The sequence below is a fragment of the Orbicella franksi genome, chromosome 8 (genome assembly GCF_964199315.1).
Source record: "Orbicella franksi chromosome 8, jaOrbFran1.1, whole genome shotgun sequence".
Classification (NCBI taxonomy): Eukaryota; Metazoa; Cnidaria; class Anthozoa; order Scleractinia; family Merulinidae; genus Orbicella; species Orbicella franksi.
In genome coordinates, this window is record NC_138152.1 from 16,627,351 (window position 1) to 16,644,471 (window position 17,121).

General features: G+C 36.7%; 1 protein-coding gene and 1 long non-coding RNA gene across 2 annotated transcripts in view; one reads left to right on the forward strand and one right to left on the reverse strand.

Annotated features, from left to right (window-relative positions):
* Positions 1-17,121, reverse strand: part of LOC145494691 (uncharacterized) — a 36,401-nt gene that overhangs the window by 16,481 nt on the left and 2,799 nt on the right. Inside the window, exons 1-2 of the mRNA XM_081474244.1 lie at positions 15,498-17,121; positions 12,702-12,935 (exon numbers count right to left, since the gene is read on the reverse strand). The exon at positions 15,498-17,121 is cut by the window's right edge and continues 2,799 nt beyond it. Coding sequence (XP_081330370.1) covers positions 12,702-12,935; positions 15,498-16,416 — 1,153 coding nt within the window. The 5' untranslated portion in view covers positions 16,417-17,121. The remainder of the gene's footprint in view (positions 1-12,701; positions 12,936-15,497) is intronic.
* The window catches only part of LOC145494843 (uncharacterized), a 14,451-nt gene continuing 6,725 nt past the window's right edge, over positions 9,396-17,121 (forward strand). Inside the window, exon 1 of the long non-coding RNA XR_014050305.1 lies at positions 9,396-10,953. This is a non-coding gene — a long non-coding RNA (uncharacterized LOC145494843). The remainder of the gene's footprint in view (positions 10,954-17,121) is intronic.

The following is a 17,121-nucleotide window of genomic DNA, read 5'->3' on the forward strand; positions in this document are numbered from 1 at the left end:
AAAACAGGACGGAGTACAGATAAGAGAAGAAAAGGAAATCTTGAAAGCCATCCAGAAATTTTATGAGGACCTGTACTCGTCTGAAATATCCACGTCACAAGAACAATTTGACCTCTTTATCAGAAAGCTAATCTTTCCAAAACTCTCGGATGAAGACAGAAAAGAAATAGAAGGCCCTCTGACACTAGATGAATGCAAAAGAGTACTAGAATTATTTCAGGAAAACAAATCGCCAGGTGAGGATGGCTTAACTGTAGAATTTTATAAATACTTTTTCGATTTAGCAGGGAGTTACCTATTGGAAAGCCTAAATGCGGCTTATGAAGTTGGGAAATTGTCTATCTCGCAACGCCGTGGAGTAATTACTCTTATTCCCAAGGTTGATTCGGATCTGTTAGACCTTCAGAATTGGAGACCAGTAACACTGTTAAATACAGATTATAAAATTGCATCGAAAGCCATAGCTAGACGGATTGAGACAATTCCTCCAAAACTTGTACACCCAGATCAGACAGACTTCACGAAAGAGCGATATATAGGTGAGAATTTAAGACTCATCAGTGATGTTCTCGAATACACTAAGAATGAGGATTTAACGGGTGTCTTGGTTTCTCTTGACTTCAGAAAAGCATTTGACACTTTGGAATGGCCATTCATAAAAAGTGTGTTAAATCTTTTTAATTTCGGGGAAAGCGTAAAGCGGTGGACTAGCATCTTTTACACTGATGTTGAAAGTGCAGTTCTTAACAACGGGTTTGCGACAAATTGGTTTAAGCCAACAAGGGGTGTCAGACAAGGCTGCCCCCTGTCACCATATCTTTTTATTTTGGGTGCGGAAATACTATTTAATAAAATCCGCCAGAATAAGCTGGTTAAAGGAATAAATATTTATGGAAATGAAGTTAAAGTGAGCCAATTTGCAAATGATGCTAACCTCTTTTGCGAAGATATTACCTCTGTTGACAATGCCCTCTGTTTAGTTAACGACTTTGCGCCTGTTTCTGGTTTAAAACTCAATGTCAAAAAGATCAAGGCACTTTGGTTGGGTAAATGGCACAATAACAGAACGACACCGTTGCAACTGTCATGGCCACGCGATCCTGTTAACATTCTGGGAATTTACTTCTCTTACGACGACAAAAACAATGATCACTACAATTTCAACTTAAAAATTCAAAAACTCCAAACCCACGTCGATATGTGGAGCTCAAGGAGCCTCACCTTATTTGGGAAAGTTTTGATTATTAAATCTTTAGGATTATCACAAATTCTGTATTCAGCCTCTACCACCAATGTGCCAAAAGATACTATCACAACTGTTAAAAGTTTCCTTTGGAACAAGAAAAAGGACAAAATTAAAAGAGAAGGCCTTTACCAAGATTACGATAAAGGTGGTATTCGTCTGACCGATGTAGGTCTAATGTTAAAGGCCATGCGTTTGGCATGGATACCTTGTCTGCTGAAACATGCAAACTCGAATTGGAGTTCAGTACCCGATTTTTTTCCTAAGAAGGCTAGGTGGCTTAAACTTTTTACCGCGCTGTAGTTATTATGTGATTTTCCTTAATTCGAAATTACGTACCTTTTATAAGGACATGCTTTCCTTCCTCGATGATCTTAAAACTCTGTATAATTATAATCTGGGCCAAACAGTTTTATTTAAGAACCGGGAAATACTAATAGACGGCAAGCCTTTTTTCATCCAAGAGTGGTTTTCAAAAGGAATTATTTTGATAAGTGACCTGTTAGATGAACAAGGTCAGCTACTCTCATACCAAGCCTTTAAAGCGAAATATCAATGTAAAACTAACTTCTTGAATTACTATCAAGTTAGAAGTGCTATTCCGGACAGCTTACTGGCCAAGACAAAGAACAATAACTTGGAACCGCTCTCCAAGAGCATCTTTCTACAAAACCACTCAATTTTCGATCCTGATAGTTCAACGAAGGTAAACTTTGAAACTGCGAAGGTAAAGGATTTCTACTGGTTATTGAATAAACAAGTTAATAATAGTCCACATACTGGACCAACTAAATGGAGTAAATTTATGCCAATATGTGCAAAACAATGGGAAAAAATTTTTATATCGATTAAACAGGTTTCCAGAGAAAATAAGCTGAGGGAATTTCACTTCAAATTTCTCCACCGAATCGTTGTAACTAAAAAAGAGCTCTGTAGATTTGGCATCAAAAACGACAGTGAATGCCTATATTGTGGAGAACAAGATTCGATAGATCATACTTTTTCAGACTGTCTTTTTACTAAAGATTTCTTGTCAAAAGTGGTGCAATGGTTCAACAACTGCAATAAGTCTACGTTCAAACCGTCAAATCAAGACTTTTTATTTGGGATTTTTTCCAATCCTGCCAATAAAGAACTACTGAAAAAAATTCAACTACACCATGCTTTTTGCTCGCTATTTTATCTATACAAATAAGTTACACAATAATTCTCTTCTCATCACAGATTTTGTCAGCAAAATCTCCTCTAAGTACAGGCTAGAAAATTTAGATTAAAATTTACATGCAATGATGCTCCAGATTTGGTCTACTCTGGTTAAGTCATTATGATTAACATTAAATCTCTCTTTATTTTTATTTACTATAGCTTAGAAATGTATTAATTTTGCAACTGTTAAAATTGTAGTTTATTGCACTGTACTGTATATAGGTTTATGTGTATCAATAAAGAATGTATTTTCACGAAAAAAAAATGTATGAATATATAAAAGCTTCATCATTCAACAAGCAATTTATTAACTATCTACTAACTACCTAACTAACTAGCTAAATTTTGTTTAGCACTCATACACTATGCCTGAATTACGCAACCAAAACGTTTCTATTGATTAGTTCCTCAGTACTTAATAAACAACTATTGTGTTTTGTGTACGGTCAGAAGGCCAAAACAGCGAACAAAAACGCAACAAAGACCTTTGTCGGGATTCATAACCATTCCCCTCTATTAACTAAGGACCGATTCACTCCCTGATCTGTGCAAGTTAGCATAATAAAAGTATAATATTGTATACTAAAAGTATAGTATAACATATATTATTATTTCCATCCCTACATAGGCACAGAAAGTGGTTTCCCGCAACAGGTCATTTTCTTTTCAACAAGGTGAACACAAACTGTATTGAGCAGTTGACAGGTGTAGAGTAAAAGAATTTTGATTGGCCTTTTTGCTTATTCTACATGTAATTTAACACAATGACATGGTGCAGACAGTAGTGTGAACATATTTTTAACTAACACAGCAGTGTGTAAATGGATTGACTTAAGCATTGTCATTAGCTCAGAGGGCCAGTAACTACTTTGTGTACACTACCAATAATAATTAAATTAATTTGTTATATTTAACTGTACATGTGTGTAGTAAGTAGTTCCCCAAAACTTGTCCCTCAATGTTTATTATTGTTATTATTATAATAATTATTATTATTATCGTTCTCACGTAATGCTTATTATTATTATTATTATTAATATTAATATTAATATTAATATTATTATTATTATTATTATTATTATTAATTGGCACTGTCACAATCTGACACCAATTAGATGCAAAGTGGTTTTAACCATGGTGCAAACCTATATAACAAGGTTGAGGTCCGGGGTTCAGCCTGCCAATCACAAATCCCAATGGGCCAATGCTCCCATTTGATTGCTTATTCACTCATTTGTTGCCATGGAATTCTGGAGAGCCACAGGTTTAATTTTCTGTCTTATTTTAGAAGTAAGCTATACCTTTGGAACCAAATGAACAATAGCTTCAGGAGAAGAGTTTAAAAAGATAATTGACCTTTTTGATTTCAACTTTGAAATTTTGTTTTCAGTCCACTTGCGAAAGCTTACGCGTCATCACAGTGGTCAAAATGTTGTGGACTCACAACGCGCAACCCAGTGAGTCCACAACAAATTTTGACCACTGTAATGATGCGTACTCATTGTCGATAAGAGTACAGGCCACGCTAAACCACATTCGATTTGTTTCTTACCACAATATCAAAGATAACGAAGGAAATCTTTGTCAAGATTTGCTGACTTTTGAAAATATCGACATCGAAAGTGATTGCGTTGCACTATGAAAATGAGTTACTTAATGGACGCATCAGACTTTCCTTTCAAAAACTTTTGCAAACTCACTCAACATGCAGAAAAAAATAAGAAAAAATGTTTGGAAAAAGAGTAATGACGCGTACTCGTTGTCAATAAGAGTACAGACCATGCTAAACCACATTTCGATTTGTTTTTCACCACAATATCAACGTCAAAAAAAAATGTTTTTTTCAGAGCGTGAGCTGAAAAAGGCATTGCGCGACAATGAGGCCACAAGCAACGGCAATTAGCCAATCGGAATGCGAGATTAGCAGCAATTATGGTAAAAAGTACTTTTGATGACAGGCAAAAAAAATAGAGTTACTTTGCTCCTTCATGGATTAACACAGTTGATAAAGAAGTTTGAAAACTAAACTCGTAAAACACCCAGATACAAGCAGACTGTGAAGGCAATTGTGCGAGACGACTATGAGGCCGGTGAATAGACGTGAATGGATTTGTACATCGAAAAGAAGTTGAATGTAATTCATCTACAGCAATATGGTTATTCTTCAGCCAGTGTATCTAAAAAAGAGATTTCATAAGGTGAGCATTGGCTGCTGCTGTACTCTTGCTGCTCAAATTCAGTCGGTCTTTTATGAAAGCAATTATTCTATTTATTGCATTCAGCCATGAGTCTTCCATCTCCTTTCTAATGTCTATATTCAGGCAAAATCTCACTTTGCCATATATTTTCTTCATAGTACTTTTTGTTTCAAATTTCTTTGCTCTGAATATAAAGTAGTTTGGGGAATAATAATTTATTGCTGAATTTGCATTTTGTTTGCACAATCATATTAACGCTCATAAATATGAATAATTTTGACTATCACACCAAAATCCGTTAAAGTGTGTTTGCAGGCTAACCAAAATCACCTCTTACGAGATTTGTTTTCAAAAATTAAAATTGATTGCAGGCGTCAGCCTTGCTATTTTAGTTAGCGGCAAAATTTGAATGTTCCGCATACTGTCACTGCCAAGCGGACAAAGAGAATTCATCATCTTAGCTCTTCAAAGACATATCTTAAACAGGGTTAATATAAGTTTTATTTTTATTTTCACCTTATGCAATGTTTTCCCACGGAGGGTCACATATGTTGTATGGTGTACATGGTGTTGACACCATGTTTATGTTTTGCTAGTTCGGTTTGTTTTGCTCGACATTTAAAAATTTAATTTTGTCTGGCTTTGCCAGAGACTGGTGTCGCTTCCCTTCAAGAGGACTACTGTACACATCAATCTGACTGAGTGTTTTGTTTCTTGAGATTGATGTTTGCGTTTATTCTTGAGATTGATGTTTGCGTTTGTTGACTTTGTCCTTTATCTGACATTTTGGCACCATATGATTCAAATATAGATTCTAACACATAAGTCTGTTGACTATTTTGCGTGTTGTATATGCCACTAATGGTTTAGATCAGGCAAGATTTCATCACGGTATTTAGTTAAATGTCCCACTAATGCGATCACACTTCATATCGCACAACTTCTTTGCTATTGCGAGAAAGCTAATTTATGCAGCCTGTTCGATTTAGGCAGGCAGATTTCTTATTGGTTGAAATTAACAATGCTACAGTAAGTCCACAAGTCCAGCCGTGAGTTCAGGGGAGGAGCATGGGCTCGTTTCCCAAACATCCACTGGTAATCGAGCCTATGTTTCTGGGTATTTCTTTAAATGTCACTGCGACAATAACTTTTTAAAAAATTTCAAAGATATGATTGTATTCTATAACTATTAGGCTTTCAGAAAATGTATAGGTTGATGGGGTTTTCTTTCAAAGTGCCAGCGTAAAAGCACGATTTCCAAACACTGTCAATCCACCTACCATGATACGTTAACAATGGAAAACCGTCCTGGAGATTATCAAACAAGTAACGCAGTTTTTCCACCAATTTCCCGAAATACTCTCTCTTGCTACTTGAAAACAGAAATATAAAACAATAACGCAAACAAGTATGTTTAGTGAATATTCTTTTAGTAGGGATCGATTTCCCCCGAATTATTTTATTGCCGGGTTTTCCCTTACACGCAAATGCGCGTCCGAGATGCACTGTTTGGCTGAAAAATGGAAAAGGGACGCAAAATGGCGAGGAGAATGGGTCCTCTCGGACGCATATGGTTTAGGATGGTAGTTTACTACTGACTTAATTGAAACCTGAATAGATCTGCAAAAAATTCTTTTGAGAATAAAATTAGAATTTGGAATCTTTGTTCTGTTTTCTTAGTCCATCTTTCAACTCCCAAATCTGGCACGTTCACTCCTTTGAATCGACTATTGCAGCGCCACCTTTTGTTTTTCTCGCTCTCAAGCTTGCTCTTGCTGTGAACTCCTCGCAGAGGCTTGAGAACTAATGCGCGATTGTGAGGCATTGTGGGGCACAATGCAAGATGGCGGATTCGGAATTACAGCCCGCGAAAAAAAAAGAGGCATTTCTTCCCAGCTTGGATGGAAAAATTCATGTGGTTGAAAGAAGAAAACGAAAAAATGTATTGTGATATCTGTAAGATGACAGGTAAGAAAAACCCTTTCACAACAACTGGGTGTAACAATTATCAGAAGTCAGCCCTGGAAAGGCACCAAAATTCGAAATATCACATTACGAGTATCAGTGAGCTCAAGCTCAGAAAAAGCTTTCAAGTGACAGTTGCAAATGCAAAGGAGAACATTGAGTATGAAACACAGGAAATCACGAGAAGACACATTGTTCAGCTTAGAACGGTATATGTTATGACGAAGAACAACATTGCTGCTGATAACTTTATTTCAATAATGGAACTTCAGGCTGCTAATGGATGTAGTGATGCTTCTGTTTTTTTTACAAGAAACCCGAAATTTTTTCAGAGATGGAATCTGTTTTGCCCAAATGTGTTGAAGATAACTTGATAAAAAAACTAAATGATTCTCGCAAACCTTTTATTGGACTGATGCTTGATGAAACATGTGACATCTCCATTGAAAAGAAATTAGCTATTTATGCCAAAAGTGAAAAGTTTTGAAGTTACTAACTTGTTTCCTGAACCTTGCACCCTGTTTTGAAAAGAGATGCTACTGGTACGGCTAAAGAGGCTACTAGACCAAATTTCAACTTATTTTTAGTAGCATACACGTTTTTTGAGTTAGCTGAATTTTCTGTTGTAGCTTATAACTTTCTGACTGAGTTTATGAATCAGTGAGAAATACCTTTAGAACTTTGTTCCTTTTTAATGAGAAAACATAACGGAAACTGATTGAATAAAAGATATGTTTAGTCATTCTTGGTTGCCTCTATATTACTGTACAGTATAAAATTAATTACCTGCCAAAAGATTAGACTGTTCTCTTGGAATTTAAAACTCTAACCGTGGGACCCCCACCTTTTTCTTCTGGACCCTCAACCTTTGGGTTGAAGGAGTCCAAGGGACTCCCAAAGGAAAAATTGTAGGAAAAACCCTGTATTGTTTTGGACAATTACTGGTGTAATATTAGCTACTGATAAGTTAAATATTAAGTCAAAAGGACGCCACTTTGTCATGTGGCATTTCGATCGAGTCTTCCGCTCAGTGCAATCATCATTCTTTTTCAAGGGTACAGCACACGTCAACTTGACTGAATTGAAAACTGGCAGGTTTTGAATGAAGAAGGTTTAGCTCAACGTTTCGAAATTACAGAGACAGCACTTTATTTTGCATCTTTGTGAAGTAATTCAACAAGAATGGTCTTTTTGGACCGAGGGATAATAACCAAAATGCTGTTGACATGAACCTGATCGGAGACAAATACATTGTGCCGAAAATGCGACGTTTTGGTTGCTTCATCCCACGGGCCATGGAAAGTTAATAAGTCAAAGCGAATTATACGAACAAAACTACTTGGCCAGTGATTCTACCCTGCGCGATCACTGCTCTACGATGAAATGGCGTAAGTTCAAGTTACGTTAACTTGAGGTCAAGAATGAAGCCAAGAAGAACGTCAGCGAAGTGCAGATTATCCTTCTGGGTATCCAAAATCCCATATCCAGGCAGTCATTATACATGTAGGTAGAATATACCTGAGAGAAAAAATCTAATGGCCACGCCATCATGTCAACTTGTCACAATCATGGGTAGAATATACCTGTGAGTTACAATCTAATAGTAACGCCATTATATTAACTTTGTCACAATCGTGGGTAGAATAATTATACCTGTGAGTTACAATCTAATAGTCACGCCACATATCAGCTTTGTAACAATCATGGGTAGCATATACCAGTGTGAGTTACAATCTAATAGTCATGCCATCATATTAACTGTGTAACAATCGTGGGTAGAATATACCTGTGAGTTACAGTCTAATAGTCACGCCATCATGTTAGCTTTGTAATAATCGTGGGTAGAATATACCTGTGAGTTACAAACTAATAGTCATGCCATCATATTAACTTTGTAACAATCGTGGGTAGGGTATATCTCTGAGTTACAATCTAATAGTCACGCCATCTTATTAACTTTGTAACAATCGTGGGTAGAAAATAACTGTGAGTTACAATCTAATAGTCATGCCATCATATCAACTTTGTAACAATCGTGGGTAGAATATACCTGTGAGTTACAATCTAATAGTCACGCCATCATATTAACTTTGTAACAATCGTGGGTAGAATATACCTGTGAGTTACAATCTAATAGTCACGCCATCATATTAACTTTCCAACAATCGTGGGTAGAATATACCTGTGAGTTACAATCTAATAGTCACGCCATCGTATTAACTTTGTAACAATCGTGGGTAGAACATACCTGTGAGTTACAATCTAATAGTCACGCCATCATATTAACTTTCTAACAATCGTGGCTAGAATATACCTGTGAGTTACAATCTAACAGTCACGCCACATAATTATTAACTTTGTAACAATCGTGGGTAGAATATACCTATAAGTTACAATCTAATAGTCACGCCATCATATTAACTTTGTAACAATCGTGGGTAGAATATAACCGTCATGCCATCATATTAACTTTGTGACAATCGTGGGTAGAAAATAACTGTGAGTTACAATCTAATAGTCATGCCATCATATCAACTTTGTAACAATCGTGGGTAGAAAATAACTGTCAGTTACAATCTAACAGTCACGCCACATAATTATTAACTTTGTAACAATCGTGGGTAGAATATACCTGTGAGTTACAATCTAATAGTCACGCCATCATATTAACTTTGTAACAATCGTGGGTAGAATATACCTGTGAGTTACAATCTAACAGTCACGCCACATAATTATTAACTTTGTAACAATCGTGGGTAGAATATAACCGTCATGCCATCATATTAACTTTGTAACAATCGTGGGTAGAAAATAACTGTGTGTTACAATCTAATAGTCATGCCATCACATCAACCTTGTAACAATCGTGGGTACAATAAACCTGTGAGTTACAATCTAATAGTCACGCCATCATTAATTTTCTAACAATTGTGGATAGAATATACTTGTGAGTTACAATCTAATAGTCACACCATCACATTAACTTTGTAACAATCGTGGGTAAAATATAACTGCGAGTTACAATCTAATAGTCACGCCATCATATTAACTTTGTAACAATCATGGGTAAAAAATAACTGTGAGTTACAATCTAATAGTCACGCCATCATATCAACTTTGTAACAATCGTGGGTAGAATATAACTGTGGTTACAATCTAATAGTCACGCCATCATATTAACTTTGTAACAATCGTGGGTAGAATATAACTGTGAGTTACAATCTAATAGTCACGCCATCATATTAACTTTGTAACAATCGTGGGTAAAAAATAACTGTGAGTTACAATCTAATAGTCATGCCATCATATCAACTTTGTAACAATCGTGGGTAGAATATAACTGTGAGTTACAATCTAATAGTCACACCATCATATTAACTTTGTAACAATTGTGGGTAGAATATAACTGTGGTTACAATCTAATATTCACACCATCATATTAACTTTGTAACAATCATGGGTAAAAAATAACTGAGTTACAATCTAATAGCCATGCCATCATGTCAACTTTGTAACAATCGTGGGTAGAATATAACTGTGAGTTACAATCTAATAGTCACGCCATCATATTAACTTTGTAACAATCGTGGGTAAAAAATAACTGTGAGTTACAATCTAATAGTCATGCCATCATATCAACTTTGTAACAATCGTGGGTAGAATATAACTGTGAGTTACAATCTAATAGTCACACCATCATATTAACTTTGTAACAATTGTGGGTAGAATATAACTGTGGTTACAATCTAATATTCACACCATCATATTAACTTTGTAACAATCATGGGTAAAAAATAACTGAGTTACAATCTAATAGCCATGCCATCATGTCAACTTTGTAACAATCGTGGGTAGAATATAACTGTGAGTTACAATCTAATAGTCACGCCATCATATTAACTTTGTAACAATCATGGGTAGAATATACCTGTGAGTTACAATCTAATAGTCACGCCATCATATAAACTTTCTAACAATCGTGGCTAGAATATACCGTCCTGTGAGTTAGAATCTAATAGTCATGCCACATATTAACTTGTAACAATTCTGGGTAGAATATACCTATGAGTTACAATCTAATAGTCATGCCACATAAAAACTCTGCAATAATCGTGGGTAGAATATACCTGAGAGTTACATATAATATATATATTCTACCTACAATGGCTGCCTGGATATGGGATTTTGCATACCCAGAAGGCTGTGCACTTTGCTGACGTTCTTCTTTGCTTCATCTTTGACCTTGTGCCAACATAACTTAAAATTGCGCCATTTTGTTGTAGAGCAGTGATCGCACAGGATAAAAGCATGGGTGATTGATCTCAGATGGTACCCAGAAAGGTAGGTACTTTTTATTTGTTGGGAATGTAAAAGTGTCTACTTAAGGTACAAATAGTTAAAGCATAAAAAATTGTTGTCCAAAAACAAAGTGGCGAAAACAAAGCATGCTGGTGGAACACAGGAGTGGCACGTGATTCTTTGTAGCACTGCAGAAGCATTACGTGATACGTGGTACACACCTAATAATAAAAATGGACAGTGTTGTTTTGGAGAAACGGAGAGATGAAAGGCTTTATCCAGTGATCATGATTTTGGGTCAAGTGTCGCATTTAGTTAATAAGTGAAAATTCCTGTCCCTAAATCTACTATGTTGCGCTGGAATTGGTTGATGGACCGGAAAGCCATCTGTGAAAATTGACATACTCCCTACCATTTCTTGTTCAAAAAGTACGTGGAATGTGTTCACAAACATCGTGGTGATAAAAATGGCTTTAATTGAAAAACTCGCCTGACGAGCGACTAGCCATTAAATGAATTAAAGCATATTTTATTGTGGATTGTTAGAAGCTGAAGCAATCAACCATTGTTGTCAGCAGCCCTCTACTTCCCGTAGAGTTTGTGCTCATATATCCAATTAAGAATGCGTAGACTTTGTTGTGTTTCCACAAACTGCTAAGAGTGCAGTGAAGGTGCAAAAAAAAACCCCCGAGTTTTGTATATGCTAGTAGAGATAACTAGTTGGGAAATTTACCAAAAACTAATTGGGTTTGATGTGAAGACATTTGCTGTAAAAGTGCTAAAATTACTAGTTCTGGTTTCTTGCTTTGGATACAATTAGTTGAGAAATGTTTCCTCCCCCCCCCCCAAAAAAAAATACTGAAAAATGACTGAGTTTTATAACTTGATGGAGAGATGTGATGACATTTTGTTGTTGTAAACGTGGTAAAACATTAACTACTGGTTCCAGTTTCTCGCTATGGAGACAACTTAAGTTGGGAAATTTACCGAAAATTTCCTGAATTTTATAACTTGATGGAGAGATGCAAGGACGTTTTGTTGCTGTAAAAGCACTAAACCATAGCAGACAAGGCACTATCTAGTTAGTATAATGTATGTATCTGGAAAATGATAAAAAAATGTACTACTGGGAAATTGTGGTAACACTCATGTCACCATAGGGGAGCTTAAATTACTTTTTTCGGGCGACTACCTGAAGTCCCAGTGTATTCGGCTAACACCTCATGGTACCAAGAGGTGTCAAACCTTCGCTTTGAATTACATATGCAAATTAGCTGGCTACACATTCAATGGGCAGCCAGGTAATTTTCATAACATTTTTGCGCACCTCAAAGCTCCTCATGCCAAGTACCCACTACCAGATTGGGCAGACCAGTGAAAAGGCCCTGATGCTTAAAGGACTTTGTTTAAGTTTATGAAATCGGACTTTCATTCCTTTCTGACTTAAGGAGAATTAAGACAAACAGTTTTGCAATTTGCTAGATTAGAGGCAATTGGGTGATTGTTAGGTATATGAGTAACACACATATCTCGGACTTTGTCAAACAAAAAAAAAATGACAAAGAATGTAAACAATAGCTTGTTAAGATTGCATTAGCTTTAAGTCATGTGAAATTAGGCGCAGTCCCGCCAGATCCAAAGACAAGCTACAACTGATGCTAAAGAGTTTTTTTCTCAATTGGAGATTGACTTGCCTTCTTGACTACATCTTGTTACAGTAACAACAGGCATAGTAGCCCTTTTTGACTTTGGCAAGTGAAAAAAAAAGCCATTTAATTTATTGTACATACCTTGGTCTGCATCTACTTGTGACATTTTTCTTTTATTTCCCTGGGCTTGGATGTTGCTTGTGGTTAGATCACCTTCTCTATTTGAAGGCAAGACTTCATGCCTTACTCTTCCACCAATGTGAGTTGGTTGTTCTGCAGGGATTTCTCTTGCTGGCTCTGGACTGATTGAATCAGACTGCTGTTGAACAGTGGTTTGCTCTCTTGACATTTCCCTACTGATGATGTCAGAAGGCCCTTAAATCATGACAAAAATTTTATGTTATGTTAATAATTTAGCTTGAATTTGGAATAGAAGAGCCTGATGATTGGAAAACAGGATATCAGGGTTGGGTTCACCAAAAATGAGATGATCAAAATTTCTGGTGATCACCAGGTCAAGAATATGGCCAAGTTCATGTGTTGCACCATGGACATGTTGTTTTAATGCCACGGAGTCAAGCAGATCAGCAAAGAGACGAGCGGCAGAATCATTAATATCATCAACATGGATATTAAATCTCCAGTTAAATTCACCTCTTTCATTCAGCATTTTTATCATAATTTTTTGTGCCGTGGATCTTTTTCATCACTATTTTGATCTAGTATTTTAATTATTTATTGTTTCCTGTTTTCCATTTTTACTGTGTGAATTTACCTCATTAGTGTAATTTTTACCCTTTTTACTTACTTTATATTGTGAAGCACATTTGAACATTACTTTATGGAATTTGCACTATACAAATATGTTGTATTATTATTGTATTATTATAACACCAACAAGCAGATCTTCATATTATCCATGTAGTACGAGACCAACAAAGGGTCACTTAAGTATACCGGTAGTGTCATACATCCTCCTCAAACAAACCGACACTTAATGAATTGAGTTTGGTGAAGTTGGTTCATTCTCCACCCCTATGCTACAGCTATTCTAAATTCATTTTTAAGCACTAATTTGTTTCCAACCTGGAGAATACATCATCTATGCCAACTATTCCAGATTGTGTGGGAGTCTCCCTGACACAGAGCGAATCTTCAGGTTTCCTATGGGGGTCACCAAATCTCCCAGATTCAGAGGAAATTCTCCGGGTATGTATACATTTCGCTGATAAAAGTAAACTATAAAACTTTAAGGTATGAAAAGCTGTTAAAATTATGAGTCTAAACGTTTTTGACCTGTTTGATCATCATCTTGCTCTGATGATGATCAAACAGATCGAAAACGTTTAGACTCATAATTTTTTCACAGCTTTTTACCTTAAAGTTTTATATTTTCTGAGTATAGTTTTGGAATATCTGAAACATTTTTGTGGCTGAATCAGCAGAGCTCTACTTTTAAGAATGATTTCTTTCTTTTGTTTGGGTTTACAAAATATTCATAAGCTTAATTTGTATGCAATAAGCCCCCACTTCCTGAGCCAAAATAAATGAGAATATTATTAGTAATACACAAAAAAGTCTCAATGCCCATAAAATGATTACATTTTTTAATTTCTCAGCCCTGGGCTGTACTGTTAGAAAGCCCCTCAACTCTACCCAAGGTTTAAAAGTAAACTTGGGTATTTATTTCAGTCTCTTCTATAAATTAAGATGTTTTTTTCACTGCTTTTGTTTTGTATAGTTTGAGATTATTCAAACTGGGTTAGCGTAATCAGGCTTTGAACAACCTGGCCCTGGGGTCCGTTTCTCGAAGGCCCCGGAAACTTTTTGGGCCTGCAAAGCCATTTTCATTTAATCGGTATTTAAAGACAGAGAGGTGTATATGCCTGAAACTTCTTGTATGAAGGGAACCTCTGTTTATATTAAGAATATGTGCATAAAACAGCTCTGAAGTCATAAGGTTTGAGATTTTGCTACAGCTTTGGGTGCGAAAACTTTTCTGGACCTTCGAGAAATGGGCCCCTGGTTGAATTAGGGGGTTATTAATATTCAGCATGCTGATCATGTGATCAGCATGCCTAGTCATGATATTGATCCCAAGTTCAACTGGTGATAAAGATAATTTTCACTCTCAGCCACAACCAATATAGCAACTGTTGACTGCCAGCAATGATGAAATTGTCTTGCATAATTTATGCACATTTTACATCTGACGCTATATATTTAGGAATAACAGACCTTATATTTCAATTTTCTAATAGAATCTTATGTCTAACAAGTCATGGAAAATTCGAGTTCTGAAGTACATCGACCATGAATTAAAAACTAAGGGTGCATTCCTTTGGGGTGATCTGGATCAGGATCAGTGATTCAAGATCACCTGGATCATAGTTCATCAATGGAACCAATGAATCCATGATCAGAGTGAATTCATCGGTTCCTTTGATACACCATGATCCGAGTGATCTTGGATCACTGATCCTGATCCAGATCACCCCAAAGGAACGCACCCTAAAGATACCAGGTAAAAGAATTTACTGATCAAGTTTAAGGTAAAAATAGCCTCGCTAGAAAAGCAACAAATAAGGTTTTCATTTTTCCATATTGTTACATATGTCTGTAAAACCAATTTGAAATTCACGGGAAAATTGCGAGACATTTGTATCAAAAATTAATAGTGCAAACTTTTTCTCGCCTCACAGTGAAGCTATGTTCTTCAAATTTGACCGGAAAAACCTTTGCTGGGATCGAATCTGTTCCTTGTTACTCATAAAATACTGAGAAAGTCAATCACTCTCAACTTATTGGGCATTGAAATTTTAACTTTTCTCATAGATTTACTGCAATTTTTGCTATGTTTGCCCCCAAAGCAAGATGGCGTCAGAAACTGTGAAAAGGGTTATTGTAGTTAATTAGTCTTATTTGAGTAAGACTTACTCAAGCCTGATAAGGTTTCGCCTGACAACCAGACTGGAGAGATTCTACTTGATCCATCATCTCGGCAGTTTAAGATTCCAACAGCAGTCAGGTTCTCGCCACGAGACAAAATAACAGAACCATGGGGCTTGCGATTCGATGAGCCGGTAAATTCCGCCAGACTTTTGAAAGAAGAGAGTCCATCATGAAGAACACACTGCGGATCGAGCATTAGCTTCAGCCCAAACGGCTTCACATCAAAACCGCTCGAGCCCATGTCATCCACGACAGGACACAACAATTCATTCAAAAGTTCATTTCCCTTAGTGAATGGTCGATATGTGAAAATACTGGATTTCTTGATCGTGAATACCTTTGGATCCTGCAGAGGAATCACAACCAAACCGGAAGTAGATCGATGGATGGCATCCGACATCGCAATATTACCCAGTTTGATAGTTTTCTGGTTGGATGAATTTAACTTCTTGAAATCTACATAAAAATTATTTACATCGAAATCTTTCTCTGGGAGGACTTTGTGGCTGGTAACAATACAGCACTTGTCTTTCCAGGGCCACTGATTCATCAGATTTTTGATTACAGCTCCAGAGCCAACAGTTTGATATCCTACACCATCTTTGAGGGTTTTCCTTATACGACAAACACCCAGCTCAGCTTTTCGTTTCTCTATTTTCCCTTCGTTTTTAGTTTTTTCTCCACCGAACACAGATTTTACGATAGGTTCTCCTGGGACGCCCGCTGATCCCGACGCCATTTTATGTTGTTCAGGAGAGGGCGAGTCAAGGGCGAGTCGCGAAGGATCTCGACAATTTCGTCCCCAGGGCCTTCTCCACTTAAAAGGCACCTTAAGCAACAGACGCCGCCGGCCTGACGACGGCAACCGGAAACGTGACATTTCTTTCGAGACGTCACTGCGCATGTACAACACGTTGTGACCCGACGTTGCCGTGAGGTCGAGAACGTGAGAACGTCGGATTTCACGTCGCGACGAAAACGTGAGTACTTAATCTTTTGTTTTGATCCCTTTTAGCTTACTTTTGTGCTAGTTTGGTGCCGAACCAAGGTAAAGTTGCATAATGATTGCCTTTATGTTTAAAACAATGTTCTGGAAGTATTCCTGGACTCATTTTTTCTTAACTGAAAAATTGTTTTTCGCATGTCAAACTAGCCTTCAGCGAAGAGGTTGCTTTCATCTAACGTAATGCCGCTTAGTATAATTAGTTTTTTCAGATTTTCTCAACTTATAATCGGTAGATTGCTATAGCGTGAAATAACATTGATTTTATTCTAGCAATCCCTCGTCTTGGTATTTCGTTTAACATAAAGGCTTTTTTAATCGACTCGATGAATTTTGTATTCGAACAGTGTGTACATGTATTTTTTTTAATGTTTACGAGAGCTGACAAACTTCGCGCTACCAAATTGTCTCGCCTGGATTTTATTTCTTGTACATACAAGATTATTGCATCCTTCACAGAATGCTGTTCACGATTCTTTATCAAAAGAGCTGGCAAAACTCCTGTATTTGAGCGGCCGATCAATGTGTCGAATGAAAAACGCAGTGAGCTGAGATTTTGTTCAAAATCTATGTTTAGCAATAAAATCTATGTTTAGCACAACAAGG